Genomic DNA, 14,710 nt, shown 5'->3' with positions numbered 1-14,710 from the left:
ATGTATGTATTGTATTGAATGTATGTATGTATGTATGTATGTATGTGTGCATGTATGCATGGATGATGCACATACGTACACATACATACATCCACATCCACATCCACATCCACATCCACATACATACATACATGTATTGTATTGGATGAATGTATGTATGTATGTATGTATGTATTGTATTGAATGTATGTATGTATGTATGTATGTGTGCATGCATGCATGGATGATGCACATACATACATCCACATCCACATCCATAGCCATCCATCAAGGTGATGGAGGAGGGGTCATGATGATGATGATGGGTCCGCCTGACGCCTGAGCGAGCTTCTGGCTATGGCGATATGGCGACATGACTCAGAGAGATAAAGACAGAGAGAGAGAGAGAGAGAGAGAGATTGAGAGAGGGAAATAGTACTTCAAAAAGACAAACCCTAACAGTAAATGCAGTTGCCTCTGTCATCTAGTCACAGTAATTTCTTCTTCTTCTTCTTCTTCTTCTTCTCCATCTTTCTTTGTTTCCTTTCTCTGGGAGAAAACCTGCTATAATCTTTTTTATTACCTTATTCCTTTTTTCTTCATTCCTTCTTCAATTCTTCTTCTTATCTCGTTTCCTTCATTCTTCAATTCTGCTTCTTCATCTTCTTTCTGTTGCTCAGAAATGCGTCGCCATGGCTGGGAGCTTCCATACCATCCTCTGCAGGCATGTTTTCTTTCTTTCCTTCTTCTCATAATCTCTCTCTCTTTAGCATTCTTCTCGGTCCTGTTCACCTCTTATTATCCCCGAAGTTATTCATTTGTTTTTCTTTCTCTTTATATCCTGATCCCTTTCTTCTGTGCTCGTAGGTGGTCGCCATCGCTGTCTTCTTGGCCCTCGGCTTCGCTTTCTTTGTTTTCTTCCTTCCTTTCGTGGGAAGCCATGTCATGGAGATCGTCGTTAGCTCAGTCTATGCTCCTCTGGTAAGAAATCTTCTCTCTCTCTCTCTCTGAAACCCTAAATTTACACGGTAATGACAGGTAGACTCACAAAAACATAGCCAGGATAAGCTAAATAACCGGTTTTCATTTACGCGAAACCCTAATTAGAGTATGTTTGATTCAATCCATCATGAAACCTTATCTGGAAAGCGTTAGTGGTTCCTCCAATCCAACCCTAACTCTCACGGTAAGGAATCTTCTCTATCTCCGAAACCCTAATTTATACAGGTCTATCCAGTTGTGAATGAGCTGATGCCCAGTCTTTCACAATCCTACAACCAAGTCTTAACTCATCCAATCAAGAAACCCATAACATGAAAGAACTCTTGGTTTTTCGAAACAAACTTTACCTCTTGTAAGAAATACTTTTTCTATGAAACCTTAATTTACACAGAACTAGCTAGCTTCAGTAAAATGTTCCTCATTCATCTATAGCTAGACCAAGATTGGTTGATCACATTTCATCGACCCTAACTGATTATTAATATTCTAGCTAGGATAAGTTCGAGTTGATCCCATTGATAAATGCTAACTTGTTGTGGTCAATTCCATCAAACCCGAACTAGAGCAAGTCTGATGAAACGAGATTTATACACCACAAACTCAAATTAATGGAGGTACTAAATGAATCTTGCTCATTCTAGGAAACCGTAACAAGAACAAATTGAATTAGTTGAACGCAAGTTCCATTTAAATCCAAAGCACATGAAAATTGAGTCTTGGTCTGATGAGCTATGGTTCAATGTATGAAACACTATAAGATCAATCCTTGATAGTAGGGAACAGTCTTCCGCACACTCTGAGTTATCCTTTACTTCCCCACAAGACCTCCAATCATACACACTCATACACTCTGATACACATATATGTTTGTATATGCCATTGTATAGGTTCTCACTCTGCCATCCATCTAGTGTAATAGTATCTTCTTTGACACAATATGCATGTTGTTGTACCTTCGTGCATTCCCTGCTTACAATGTTTTACATCCATATGGAAATAGAATTAGGGGCTAATGGAGATTTTGTCACTATCTATTGGTTGGCAGATAGCGTCTGTCTTTATTCTCTACATATGGTGTGCATCTTGTGATCCTTCAGACCCTGCAATCTTAAGAATGAAGAGGAATCTTGCGTCTTCTGCTTCAAAAACGACTTCCCCATCAGTTTGCTTCACTGGTGAAAAGGATAGAACTAGCACTGAACCAACACAACCTTCTTCGACTCATTCTAAGGTTAGTTTTTGTTCCTTACAATACAATTTGGAGAAATTAGAAAAAATGCTTGTTGGACCTGCTAATCCTTGCTTGATTCTTTTAATTGGTATATAGTCTGATTTGAGCACAACAGTTTTAGATTTGTTTGAAATGCGTTTCTTGAATACTGGTTTGATTCTTATGGCTATACTTACGTTCCTTTGATGTGGGTTCTCTTCTCTTTGTTTTACGTGTAGTCTGAGCATGCTCATTGCGAAGAAGACATGCTATATTGTAGCTTGTGTGAAGTGGAGGTATATCCTAGTGTTACTGGAAATTGTTTCTTTGTGGTATTTGTTTTCATAATGATGATCCTATTTATGGGTGTTTATTTTTTCTTGTAATTCAGATCCACAAGCGTAGCAAACATTGCAGGGTTTGTGACAAATGTGTCGATTGTTTCGATCATCATTGCAGGGTATGTGCTTCTCTACGTGTTAATATGCCTGTATCACTGTGCATCAACTAACTACATTTACTTGATTCTGTATAGTGGCTCAATAATTGCATTGGCAAAAGGAACTACAGGATATTCATTTCGTTGATGATATCAGGATTATGCATGGTGAGTTCTCCCCCCTTCCCCTCTTGGTCATGCTGGGACCGTGTTAACATACACAGTGGTAGCTATGAACATACATGTAGAGGCGAACGCGTAGATGGAGAATAGATAGACCTACTCCTAGAAGAAGACCTACACACAGATGCAGACACAGTCAAAGATGTAGAGATAGGCATAGCATTGTGCTATGTATCATGAGAAAACCGTAGATGCGAAAGTGTGTCAACCTCGAAGGCACATAAAGATATTTCTGTTGTATTATTGACAGGTATCCATCATGGGTTTTACATTCTGGGCTTGCTATGGCAGCTTATTGTGCAGTGGGCGGTTGGTGTATGGGTGATTGCGCGATGCTTCTTGGATCGGAGACAATTTGAAGAGGATATATCGTCAAAGCTTGGCAGCAGCTTCTCTGTGGCTCCTTTTCTTTGTGTAGTGGTATGTTTCTTTGATGTTTCTATTTGAGTGTGGTGTCCTCTAATGATTGCACATAGCTTTGTATTTTGGAGCATATCCCTGAAGCATAAATATGTGTTCATACATAGCTTTGTATTCCTGTATTTTCTGAAGTAGCCATACAATATTCTCTTTTCTCTACTTTGAATTATTCCACTCTGAAATTTTTCTTTTCCTTGTAGGCGGTGTGTACTGTTCTTGCTGCCTTTGCAACTCTTCCATTGGGTCAGCTCTGTTTATTCCATGCCCTTCTTATACAAAAGGTAATGCATGCAATTATTTGGTCTTCTCTCATATTGCTTTTATCGAGGCTTTCATATTAAGACAGCTCAATACCACATAAAAATGAAGGGAATCAGTACATATGACTATATACTAGCCATGCGAGAACGCGATCAACTAAATGGGGCTGGTGAGAGGTTGCATAGTCCATATGCATCGCCAGCAAGCTCTGTTGCTACAGCCATGAGCGGTGCTAGTTCAATGGGAACACTTCACCCTGCTCCTTGGTGTACTCCCCCTCGACTCTTTGTGGATCATGAGGTAAACATACATACTCTAACTCATTTTGTTATGAAAATGACCATTACCCTCATTATATGTTTCAACTGGGAAATTCAATAAAAACTTCTAGCTTGGAATTTGAGTGAAGATCTCTATGTGGGCTATTTCAGTGACGTTACTACTTATCTTGTGTGTAAGTCTGGAATCTGATTGAAAGTATTTAAGCGTGGAATTCTGAGCGAAAACTTTTCTATCCTTCGAAAGTCAAAAGTTGTATGTTCAGAATTTGACAAAGTTCTTCTCTTATGTACAGCAAGCTCCCATCGAATTGGAACGGATTAAAAGCATAAATTCTGAATCTACTTTTAAGAAGCCACACTTAGATAACAAAGTGAAGAAGTTTCCTGCGAAGATAAGCCCATGGGCTTTAGCCCGATTGAACCCTGAAGATGCTTTTCGAGCTGTCGCTGAAGCTAGGAAGAATTCATCTGTGCTGAGACCTATTCCGAGGAGGGCAGAACGTTGTGCTATTGTTGAGACAGATAGCAGTGATGATTATACAAGCAATGAAGTTACGAGAGGATCTCCTAGCATCAGAACTACATCATGTGTTGTGTCCCCACCCAAGGCCCACGATGGGTTTCCATGGCCAGTCAAATGTAAGGCTCCATTGATGCCACTTACAATGCCCTCACATGGAAATAAACGGTTAGTGCAAACTCAAGTCTCTCCTTCTCGAGTTTCAGCATCATTGGTTCCTTTGCAATTAGAAGCTCGCAATGCTTTTTGTGGAAATAGCAATATGGTCTCGCAAAGTAGCTCATCTTCAAGGAGTAGTTCAGAGTCTCCAGATATAAGGCTGTCATGTGATGACTCAAAGACAACTCGGGAGGTCCCCTGTTACAATGAAAATGGCGTGGGAACTGGTGCTTGGTTCAGAAGATGTACTAGTGATGGATATGAAGCCTCAGGGGGTGAAAGTGCTGATGATAGTGATAGGCAATCATCTTATCCGAGATTGCAATCCTTCCATGGTGGTCACGTGAAGATGGAAAAGAGGATTCACTACAGTGTGGGTGATAGTGGACTTTACAAAACGGATGTATCAGAGAAGGGCTATGGAAATCCGAATGCTATCCTTGGGGGAAGCATGCTGTCTTCGGCCATGATGGTGATGAATCCGATGATCCTCAATGAATCAATGGACTCTAATAGCTCGGTGGGTGGGACTAAACTTGAAGGAAGCCACATAGATTATGGTGAGATTGGTATTCCTGATTTAAAACTTGTCTCCGTAGGTACTAATCACTCATATGATCTCCCTAGTTCTGCATCTACTGAATCTGAGGGCAGGCTGCCTTGAACAATCTACTAACTCAAAAAAATTTTGATTAAAAAAGAAACAAAATATTGATTGGTTCATTGGCTCATCCAGAGGTTATATGTTAGTAGATGAGGTAACTGTTCATGTATATATTATTGTCCATTATTATGAAGTTGAAATGTTATTTCAAGCTCCTTTGTTGCTCTCTACATCAATATTTTGGCATGATCAAGGTCTTTATGTCTTCTCATTTTCTTGTTCAGTCCAGAGGTGTTTTGTCAAATATATTTGCAAATGCATAAGAACAACGTTTTAGTGCTATGTAAATATCTGAATGGTAACTTCTTAACAAATTAGAAGAAGACATTAACTAATGGATTTTATGATTGATCAAGTACCTTGTATATATATATAGTTAAAGATAACGACAGCTCCAGTCTTGTGTATGTGATATATGCCCAAAGAAGAAATAACTTTGATGGAGTTTATGATTGATCAAGAGCTATTTGTATATAGTTGTAGATGATGATACCGCTTTCTCTGTAGTGAGGGCCCATCAATTCATGCTGTTTGAAGGTATTCATTTTGATATATTACTGGAATCTAGTTGCTTGCAACTTGGTTTTATAAGTATTTGATCTTGTCACAATTATCCTCTTATTCCTACAATGGGATATATGTATATGTGGATTTTAAAAGCATAGTGGTTCTCTCTCTCTCTCCCACACACACACACACACACACACAAGGGGGTGGTTGGGGGAACCCATTTCAAATTGGGATTTGTATTTTTGGTTGGGTGAACTGATGGTATGTATTTATTGGTGATGATAAGGCATTGGGGGAACCCATTTCAAATTGGAATTCCTATTTTTTTTGGGTGAACACATGATATGTAGTTATTGGTGATGAGTCATGACAATGCATGTATGTAATGCACCTTTGTGGGAAGCTATTGTGGAGATAGTTGATGAACACAATTGATATTCTATGCACCCAAGAACCTCATCTATCTCAACTACATGTATTGGTGGTTGTTATTGCATTTTCTTTTAGCTTGGATATAAGTTTGTTTGTACATTTGCATCATATTGCATATCTCTAGTACAAAATAATAAAATATACTTGTGAGTTTTCCATCTGATGGCCAAATTGTGTGCGCAACTTGGTCCCCAGGCTGGTAAGCTTGTTGATTTGTAGTATGTCATGAAAATCTATTAGTTTCAACTCAGGTTGGTAATGCACGAAGGGTTTGCCTAGGATGAACTCCTAATAAGATAATAAGACTATTGCTTCTAGGGTCAAGAAAGTAGAGGTAGCACTTGCGATGGGAGCTGAGTATTAACAACAATCCAAGAATGCATACCCAAACGGAAGCTTAGTTCCACTCATGACCCATGTAGCAAGCATGTAGGCATGTTTTTTTTATCAGTTCAATAACAAATTTATAGACCCTTAGGAAACACCTAAATTGGTTTTTCTCAATAAACATTAGTGAGCATGCCATTGCTGGACACAATAAAGGTACTGGAGGTATCCCATGGCCATTTAATTGATTTAAACTCTTTGTCAACATTCAACTTACCTTTAGACCAATAATGATATTCACATGAGGCGGGATGGATGTCAATTGAAACAAATCGAAACTTAGTTAGATATAACAGACCAAGATGGAGTAAGATAGAGAGTAGAACTTATGCTCCGTCAATCCACAAATTTCATAGGTGGAATCTTTGATTGTCTGTTAATCCATCCTTATTATCGAGGGAGGTTTGCACACTGAATTTTAAACCATTATAAGACCACAATAATGTGGACGTACAAGAAGAATCATTTTAACTTATTAAACAATATGCACATGCTTTGGAAGTATAAAAAGGTGTTCCTCGTTGCATTGATTATTTTGTTGCATTCTCGTTTCTTTGATATGCATGCAATGGCATAAATTGTATGGATTACATGTTGGATTGCATGTTAACTTCAACAAGTCCAAACTCCTACCCTTGACACCATATAGTTGGCATCAACTTTTGTGGCCAGGTCAAGTTGTTAGCCCAAATGAAATGGTTAGACATCTTGGCTACCCATTGGGATGGAATGCAACACGGAAAAGAAAGGCTGCATGGGTTCTGCAAAAAGTGAGACAAAAGCTGAGCTATTAGAAGATTGCAACATGGTCGCTCAATGTCAGATTGAGGATAGTGCAATCTATATTAATGGCTTACATGCAATATTACTCAATTATGATTGATTGCCCGAAACACATGCTACAAAAGATTAACTTAGAAATCATAAGCAACTTTTGGTGCTCTAAGCAGTCACATAGAGGTACGACTCATATGACTAGAGAAGATATGCACTCCACGATTGAGTGGAGGGCTAAATATTCTTAATTTGCAGTTGCATATGTTGGCTAGAAAAGCTACTTAACTACAAAAATTTGTTGAAAAAACATTGCCTTGGGCAATAATGCTATCTGATATGTTTGATAATTTGAAAACCAAGTCATTTGGCTCATGGGATACTAACCATTGGGATGTAGTGTTTGGAAAGCTTGACGGGCACATCAAAGACTGTTCGTTTAGCTCAAAGCTTTTGAAGCACTTGAAGGAAGCATTGCACCACATAAAATGGAGAGGTAGGAATTCAGAATCACGGAACTTTTTATACCTCGAAAGCTTACATTGGAGTGCTATATTCCCTCGGTCACTAGCTAAACAAGGGCTTAGGAAAGCTAACTTTTTAGCAAAGAAGGGGTTGAAATAAATTGCAGATGTGGTAAATGACCAAGGTCACTTATTGCACTTCAATGCCATGACATGTTGTTATAGTCTTGGGCCACATTATCGTGTTATCTGGAATCAAGTCATAGAGTTGGTACTTTCCTTAGTACCTGTGCCACCTCTAGATGGAGATCGCAAGATTTAGGATTGGATGTTTCAAAAAGGGAATATTGTCATTACAACACATTTAGTGTATATATTGTTGCAACCTGTCCCATAGTTTCACAAACATGCAAATGCATTATGTAACGTACACAAAACACAATCTTGGTGGGAAAACATGCTTACAAGCTTATGGAGCTCTGGTCTTCCAGTTAAGCAACATGTATTCCTATGGAGATGTCTATTGGGTGTGCTCCCAACTGGGTCAAATATTCAAAAGAGATCGATAGCCTTACCGCATTGTGCAAGATGTGGTGGACGATTGGAAACAGTCCCACACTTATTATGGACTTGCTCATTCACTACAACATTTGTACAAAGACTAAGTGCGTCTCTTTATCGCACAGATTTCCTAGCCGAAGGTTTGGGAAACACTTTTGGCTATTTGGCCAAATTCCGTGCGCCCTATCCAACAATACCTATTTTCTCCCATGGACACAATTTTGGGCATTTTGGACCATTTGGACAACCCGCAATAATAAGGTATGTGCTTGAATCCAACTACATGAAGTTAGCGCCTTTAAGCAATCTCTCAGGTAATCTCCATTTGATTGTTTGCAACTTAGAGACATCACACTGCAAATTTACAATCTTTACTTTGAGTGCTTTTAAGTTCTTTAGTGTCTAATCGACACTTGTATATATATATATATTTATTCTTTGTGGGTTTTCACCTCACTTTGAGGTTTCCCACTAGTAATAAAAGTGTTACGGAAAAAAATGGCTGTAAGCTACAATTTTGCATTACTTGTTTATATCATCTTGACAACTTCAACTCAATTTTGCAATTTGATCTTACATGCAATATTGACATAACGAAAATGGCAACACGAAGAATGTGTGTTTTGCAAACCAACCACAATCTTATACATTGTTTCATTGCTTTTGCATGAGCCAACACTAGGCACCTTAAGGTCACAACTTTTTGAAGAGTTGTTCCTAGAACCATGTCAGCTCTAGCAAGGTATGGTGGTGAAATTACAAAGAGAAGGAAATTGGAATTATATCAATATTTGGGATTATGCTTCATAGGAGTATATCTTTGGCTTCATCAAATTGAGTCACATGTAGGGTTATAATGCACACCCCATTATTATATGCGTGATCAATTAATCATGGTTGGAAATTTCCAACCATGGAAATGCCTAGCATCTTGGATGGCAAGTATGGTTTTGATGCAAGCAAAGGAGCCAAATGCCAATCAAGACAAGCCCGTGTGTTCTTGACAACATAAATATGTGTCCCTCAGGTGTATCGATCAAAACAAATGTGATGGGGCCACCTCTCATTATGACAGCAACAATGTGGTATAGAATATTCTATAAGAAATACCATCTAAAGAGGCTCTATCATTGGGTATCCCAATATTGTTCTTGTGTCTCTCTACGTGATGTGACAACATCTTGGATTTCAGGAAATGATATATCTGGAAAAATAATGAACATTCATTATTAATGTGAATCCACCATTGGAATAAGCCATGCTTCATTTCGTAACCTCAAATCATCGATCATATCCGCCTCTTCTTGCATGCCAGCAGCAGCGTAGATATTTCTCATCGACACATAAGCTGGTGCATGTTTAGGGTCTAATCGTATAGCATGTTCAAATGCTAGTTTCCCAAGCTTTACATTTCCCCATGTTCGACAGGAACCCAATAGAGATGCCCATATTGGAAGGTAATCTGAGGATGGCATCTTCTTGATCATTGAAACTACTCTATCAAAATGGCCAGCTCTGCCAAATAGATCAACCATGCATGTTCGATGCTCTAGTGTGGGAACAATACCATAACATGAGCTCATTGTGTCAAAGTAAATTTGCCCTTGCTCTACTAGACCCGAATGACTACATGCATTAAGAACTACTGTGAATGTAACTAGGTCAGGTTTGATGCCATCTTCCCTCATTCTGTTGAATAGGTCAATGACAGAGTTATCTTTCCCTACTTGAGCATATCCTGCAATTAGCGCATTCCAAGCGACTATATTCCGGATTTTAATCCGATCAAACACTCCTTGAGCTTTCACAAGTGCTCCACATTTTGCATACATATCCACCAAAGCAGTGCCGATTAACGCATTCTTATGAAGCGACAAACCATTTCTAACAATCATGGCATGTATTTCTTCACCTTTATCAACGGCGCCGATGGTGCCACATGCTTTCAAGAGTGACAGAAAAGTAACTGCATCTGGAGAGAGACCCTCATATTTCATCCTTTCGAAACATTTCAATGCTTCCTCTCCATTCTGGCACTGGATGTATCCTGCAATAAGAACTGTCCACGAGACCACATTTCTAATTGGAAGCACATCGAACACTTCTTGTGCCTTCAAAATAGCACCACATCTAGCATACATATCGACCAATGCAGTCCCAAGTGAGACATTGTTCTCAACAAAACCTTCTCGTTCGGCCTCAAGATGAATTTCTTGGCCTTTATCGATCGCCCTTATTCTACCACAAGATTTTAATGTACAAACGAAAGTCACCACATTCGGAGAGAGACCTTCTGCTCTCATACTCCTATAACATTCTAATGCATCTTCATCGCATTCGTTTTGAGCATATCCTGCGATAAGAGCAGTCCACGAGACCACATCTCGGGCTGGAATTCGATCGAAAACTTCTTTTGCTTTTCTGAGTTCACCACATTTCCCATAAAGACTAATCAGAGTGTTGGCTATGTATATGTCTTTCTCGATCAAGCCCTTATGGAGAAGATCTGCTCGAATCCTATCAATCTTAACTAGATCTTTTTTCTTTCCACAAGACTTAAGCAAAGCTAGAAGAGCAGGGTTACCATGATGAGGCTTCTTCATGTGATAATGGTCGGTCCTTTTGTGGCAAGTTTCTGCGAGCCAATCATCATCATCGCCATCGCCATCGCCATCGCCATCGCCATTGGCATCATCTGTTCCTTCTTGATTATCTAATGGCTCCCCAAAAGACTGGCCAAATGCTAATTTTGAAGGCAAGGGAAAGGTATAATAAAATCTTTTCTATAATGTCCTATCTCTTTTTCTAAACATGATCCAAATGAGTTATTTAAAGGAGCTCTATGGGCCCCTGCTTCGGCTCAAACCGAACCGAACCGAACCATTAAGCCATGGTTGAACACTCTATTTTATTTTGGTTCCAAAAAATTTAATGGTTTGTATTTTTAATAAATGGTTCGGTTCGGTTCCAAAACTTGGCATTATCGGTTTATAGGTTAAATGGTTCGGTTCATAGCACATCATATACTTGAAATGCATTGGCAAAACATTCTTTTTCCAGGTGGGTTGTGGGTTGTGTGAGGCTCATGTTGATGGGAGTCTGTCGAGTAATTTATGTGACGAGGCGTTGTTGCTTCATTTATACATGATGTTTTCTTGTAGCCATTCCAAAGTGGCTTGTAACATATGAGTTGTATATTATTCTATGTACTTTTTCTTAACTAATGGAAGTAGAATTTTTTTGGAAAAAAAAAAGACATTCTTTGTTCATACGAATGCAAAAGAATGTGTATGTTAGCAAAACATTCTCATGTTTTTTTGTTTACACTTTTTACCTTAAATTTCTCACCATAAATTTTTTTTTTATCCCATAATATATAACAAATACAAAAGTATGGTATTTACCATACGTCGAGGGTGTTTACCATTCTCGGATGTTTGCACGTATGGTACGTATGGTTCGGTTTAAAGATTGATTGGATTTTGGTTAACTTTTTTCCCCCCCTTAATGGTTTATTAATTAAATGGTTTTTTTATTGATTTAATTAATTTAACTTAAATTTTTATTTAATTTAATGGTTTAATTAATGTTCGTTATATTGTTTTAATAATTTTAATCAAAAAGTTTATTTAATTTAATATATTTTTGTTTATTTAGATTTTTAATTAGTTTGACTTAAATAATTAGGTTCAATTTGTTTATTAAATGGTTCAGTTTGGTTCCAATTTTTTCCCTAAACGGTTTGGTTTACCTTTTCAATCACTAAAACTCATGCTTATCAAGATGGGAAAGGGGGATTTTGGATAGTAATTTATGTTCTTGCATATGTACATAATAAATAAATCATCGCTTCGTGGATGATTGAAGAATTAAATTGATCAATACATGAAGAAGAAACTATAATGTAAATGAGTAAGTGTAATGCCAACATGTATAAAGGAAACTTAAAAGAGGACAACTTATAATAACTTAATAGGATTTGTTCATTCACGGGAATTGGTGTCATGTCGATAAAGCAAGATGGTGTACCACAAGATGAAGAAGGTCATAATGAGCAAAGCTGCGGCGGAAAGGAGTGAAATGACTAGCCATGGCCTCGAGAGCTTTGAACGGTAAAACTCGGCCCACATGACCCTCAAAGGAGACTTGCAATACTTCTTCAAATCCTCGGCAACGGCCTTGTATTGGATCGAAAACACACACATTGTATTCCTACAAAGCCGGTTCCACATCTCCGCAACCTTCTCATTGCTACCGATTGTCTCTGTAATGATCTTGTTCTCGACCAATAACTCGACATCATTGGGAGAATCGATGAGGAAGTCCATAAAATGAAGGTAGGAGATGATTTCAAGGCGATCCATCTTGAATCCACTCTCATAGGCGATGAGGTTTCGGAAATACATTTCAGTGTCATCGCCAACATGGACTTTGGGTAAGGACAATTGTCCGCGCTTGAATGTGATTTCATTCAAACCACCCCAATGTCCGTGAAACCTCACACCACTCATGTAAAGTCTAGTTGCCCCGGGCATATCCCGAATATGGGGGTCATAAGTAGACTCATGGTCATCATGGGCAAGATGTAAATAATTAGTATGCATACAAACAATTGAATACATGATGTCAAGGAGGTGTTCACCCCCTAGAGTGACATCTCTTAAACTTCCAAACACATTTTTCTTAGACTTGCTAAAGGGCAAGATTCGATGGGCCAAGGAGGCAACATAGAGCTCGATGAGGCGTTCCGCATCTTCATCCTTTCCACACTTGCAATCGATGCGGACAACACAACGGACGGCGACCAATGGGATTTGGTTCTCGACGAGCATCACGATGTCTTCTAGGATGGCCTTCTGCTCGGGTCGAGAGACTTTCTTAATGAACAAAGGATGGAAAAAAGACGCGGTGTGCGCACATTTCGCGAGCTCTAGGAGTCTGAGGTCGGTTTCATTCATACTACTCTTTAGGAACTGTAAATTCTCTAGGAATAACGAGTTAAGGATGGCCGCGACAAAGCACGCATCGGAGGCGAGTCGGGGGACAAACTTTGTCTCTACATATTCGGGGTCAAGGAATATTCCATAGCTATGAGAGATCATGGATTCTTTGTTTTCATTCAAGAATGCTTTGAAATCGCGCTTTGCGGATGGATTTTCATGGAAGATGGCTTGCTCCGCGAGGTGCTTGAGGGTGTTCATTTCATCGTACGTTGAGATAAGATTGGGAGCGATAGTTGATGAAAAGATTGTGTTAAATTCGGGGTCATGGAGGGGGCCCATGGGCACAACTCTAGGGGAGAACATGTGTGGAGCATTGTTTCTCAAGATAGAGGGCACTCTAAAGATAGGGTAATTCCTCCCCTCTTGTGTAAGACCATCATGTCTTTCTTCTGAGATCAAAAGCTTTGTATCACCATAGCCATCCATACTTCTCTCTCTCCACTCCCCACTTGGAAGTTTGCCTTTCTATACTAACCTCACACTTTCCATCCATTTTAGCTCTCTTATATTAACCTTACCCACTTCTTATTTGCTTGTCTATTACATCTCTTTCTCCCTCTCTTACTCAAAACCTACCAATAAGATAATGAAACATGTGTGTAGTATTTTGAAGAGTGGTTTGCTTACATCATAGATTCTAAATGTCCTTTCTACTTTGAGTATAAACAACACTAAGTGGTAATATCAATGCATGCCTTCCAAACCAATCATAATATGATGCATTCCTTTATACATACTTGTTTCCTTATATTAACTTGTCAATTTTATATGTTTGTGCATGTCGGTGTCTAGTTGATCGGTGCACCGTGACTTTTCAAAACATTCTCTATGAATGCATTAAACTAAATAGCGAATACCTTCAATGTTTTGCATTTTTGTTGTTAAATCAACACATTGGAAAATTCCCAATACTAACATAGCGCGTTTTTTTGAGTGCACAAATTTTATTGTATTGAAGAAGACTTTACCCCTTGTGCACACCTCATGCATATCTTGGTCCTTGGACATAATAGTTTGTAAGAGAATAAACCACTCATATATTTAAAATTCTTTTAATGTACATCTCTTGCAAACATAGGCATATACACGTGATGTCTAAGGATTATTATGCCTAATTTTCTAATAAAAAAATGGAGAAAATATTAAAAATACTTATCATATCAAGGATAAGATCAAATCCACCCCTTTTTATTTTGAAAAGATGTTCTAGTAGCATAGCAATGTAACTAGTGTAGCTAATGACAATCACATCATTATTAATCAAGCTTTATCTAATCCTCGCCTTCAATTCACACACTTTCCTTGCAAGGTAAACGACTAAAGCAGAACAATGGTAACCCCTTAAGGATAAAATGCCAAAGAGCTCAATCACAATTATTGCCAAATCAATGGTTCATTCAACTTACATACCCATTGTGGTTATTTGTGGATATAACAAACATGAACCCATTTCTTATGTTC

At 38.5% G+C, this 14,710-nt stretch overlaps 2 protein-coding genes and 1 pseudogene across 2 annotated transcripts; 1 reads left to right on the top strand and 2 right to left on the bottom strand.

Moving 5' to 3' along the window:
* Positions 1-571: 571 nt before the first annotated feature.
* On the top strand, positions 572-5,269 carry LOC147851110 (putative protein S-acyltransferase 22). Its single transcript, XM_087335709.1, has 10 exons — positions 572-703; positions 847-960; positions 2,027-2,212; positions 2,431-2,487; positions 2,583-2,651; positions 2,727-2,798; positions 3,105-3,233; positions 3,434-3,514; positions 3,603-3,794; positions 4,069-5,269. Exons 1-10 carry the CDS (start codon positions 662-664, stop codon positions 5,116-5,118), a joined length of 1,992 nt encoding a protein of 663 aa, XP_087191835.1. The 5' UTR covers positions 572-661; the 3' UTR covers positions 5,119-5,269.
* Positions 5,270-8,855: 3,586 nt separating this feature from the next.
* On the bottom strand, positions 8,856-10,976 carry LOC147851109 (pentatricopeptide repeat-containing protein At2g13600 pseudogene; annotated as a pseudogene).
* Positions 10,977-12,146: 1,170 nt separating this feature from the next.
* On the bottom strand, positions 12,147-13,956 carry LOC147851108 (UPF0481 protein At3g47200-like). The gene has a single exon (XM_087336047.1). It carries the CDS (start codon positions 13,673-13,675, stop codon positions 12,230-12,232), a length of 1,446 nt encoding a protein of 481 aa, XP_087192173.1. The 5' UTR covers positions 13,676-13,956; the 3' UTR covers positions 12,147-12,229.
* Positions 13,957-14,710: the final 754 nt, after the last annotated feature.

Source organism: Azolla caroliniana, unplaced genomic scaffold (assembly GCF_043228905.1).
Source record: "Azolla caroliniana isolate FFs.n. ecotype wild unplaced genomic scaffold, voAzoCaro1.0.p SCAF_20, whole genome shotgun sequence".
Taxonomy (NCBI): Eukaryota; Viridiplantae; Streptophyta; class Polypodiopsida; order Salviniales; family Salviniaceae; genus Azolla; species Azolla caroliniana.
This window is presented reverse-complemented; position numbering and strand designations above follow the sequence as displayed.

Coding starts and splice junctions, on each gene's coding strand:
- LOC147851110 (XM_087335709.1), top strand. CDS start 662: ATGCGTCGCCATGGCTGGGAGCTTCCATACCATCCTCTGCAG. Junction 2,213..2,430: donor CTTCTTCGACTCATTCTAAG/GTTAGTTTTTGT, acceptor TTTTACGTGTAG/TCTGAGCATGCTCATTGCGA. Junction 2,488..2,582: donor GTAGCTTGTGTGAAGTGGAG/GTATATCCTAGT, acceptor CTTGTAATTCAG/ATCCACAAGCGTAGCAAACA.
- LOC147851108 (XM_087336047.1), bottom strand. CDS start 13,675: ATGGATGGCTATGGTGATACAAAGCTTTTGATCTCAGAAGAAAGACAT.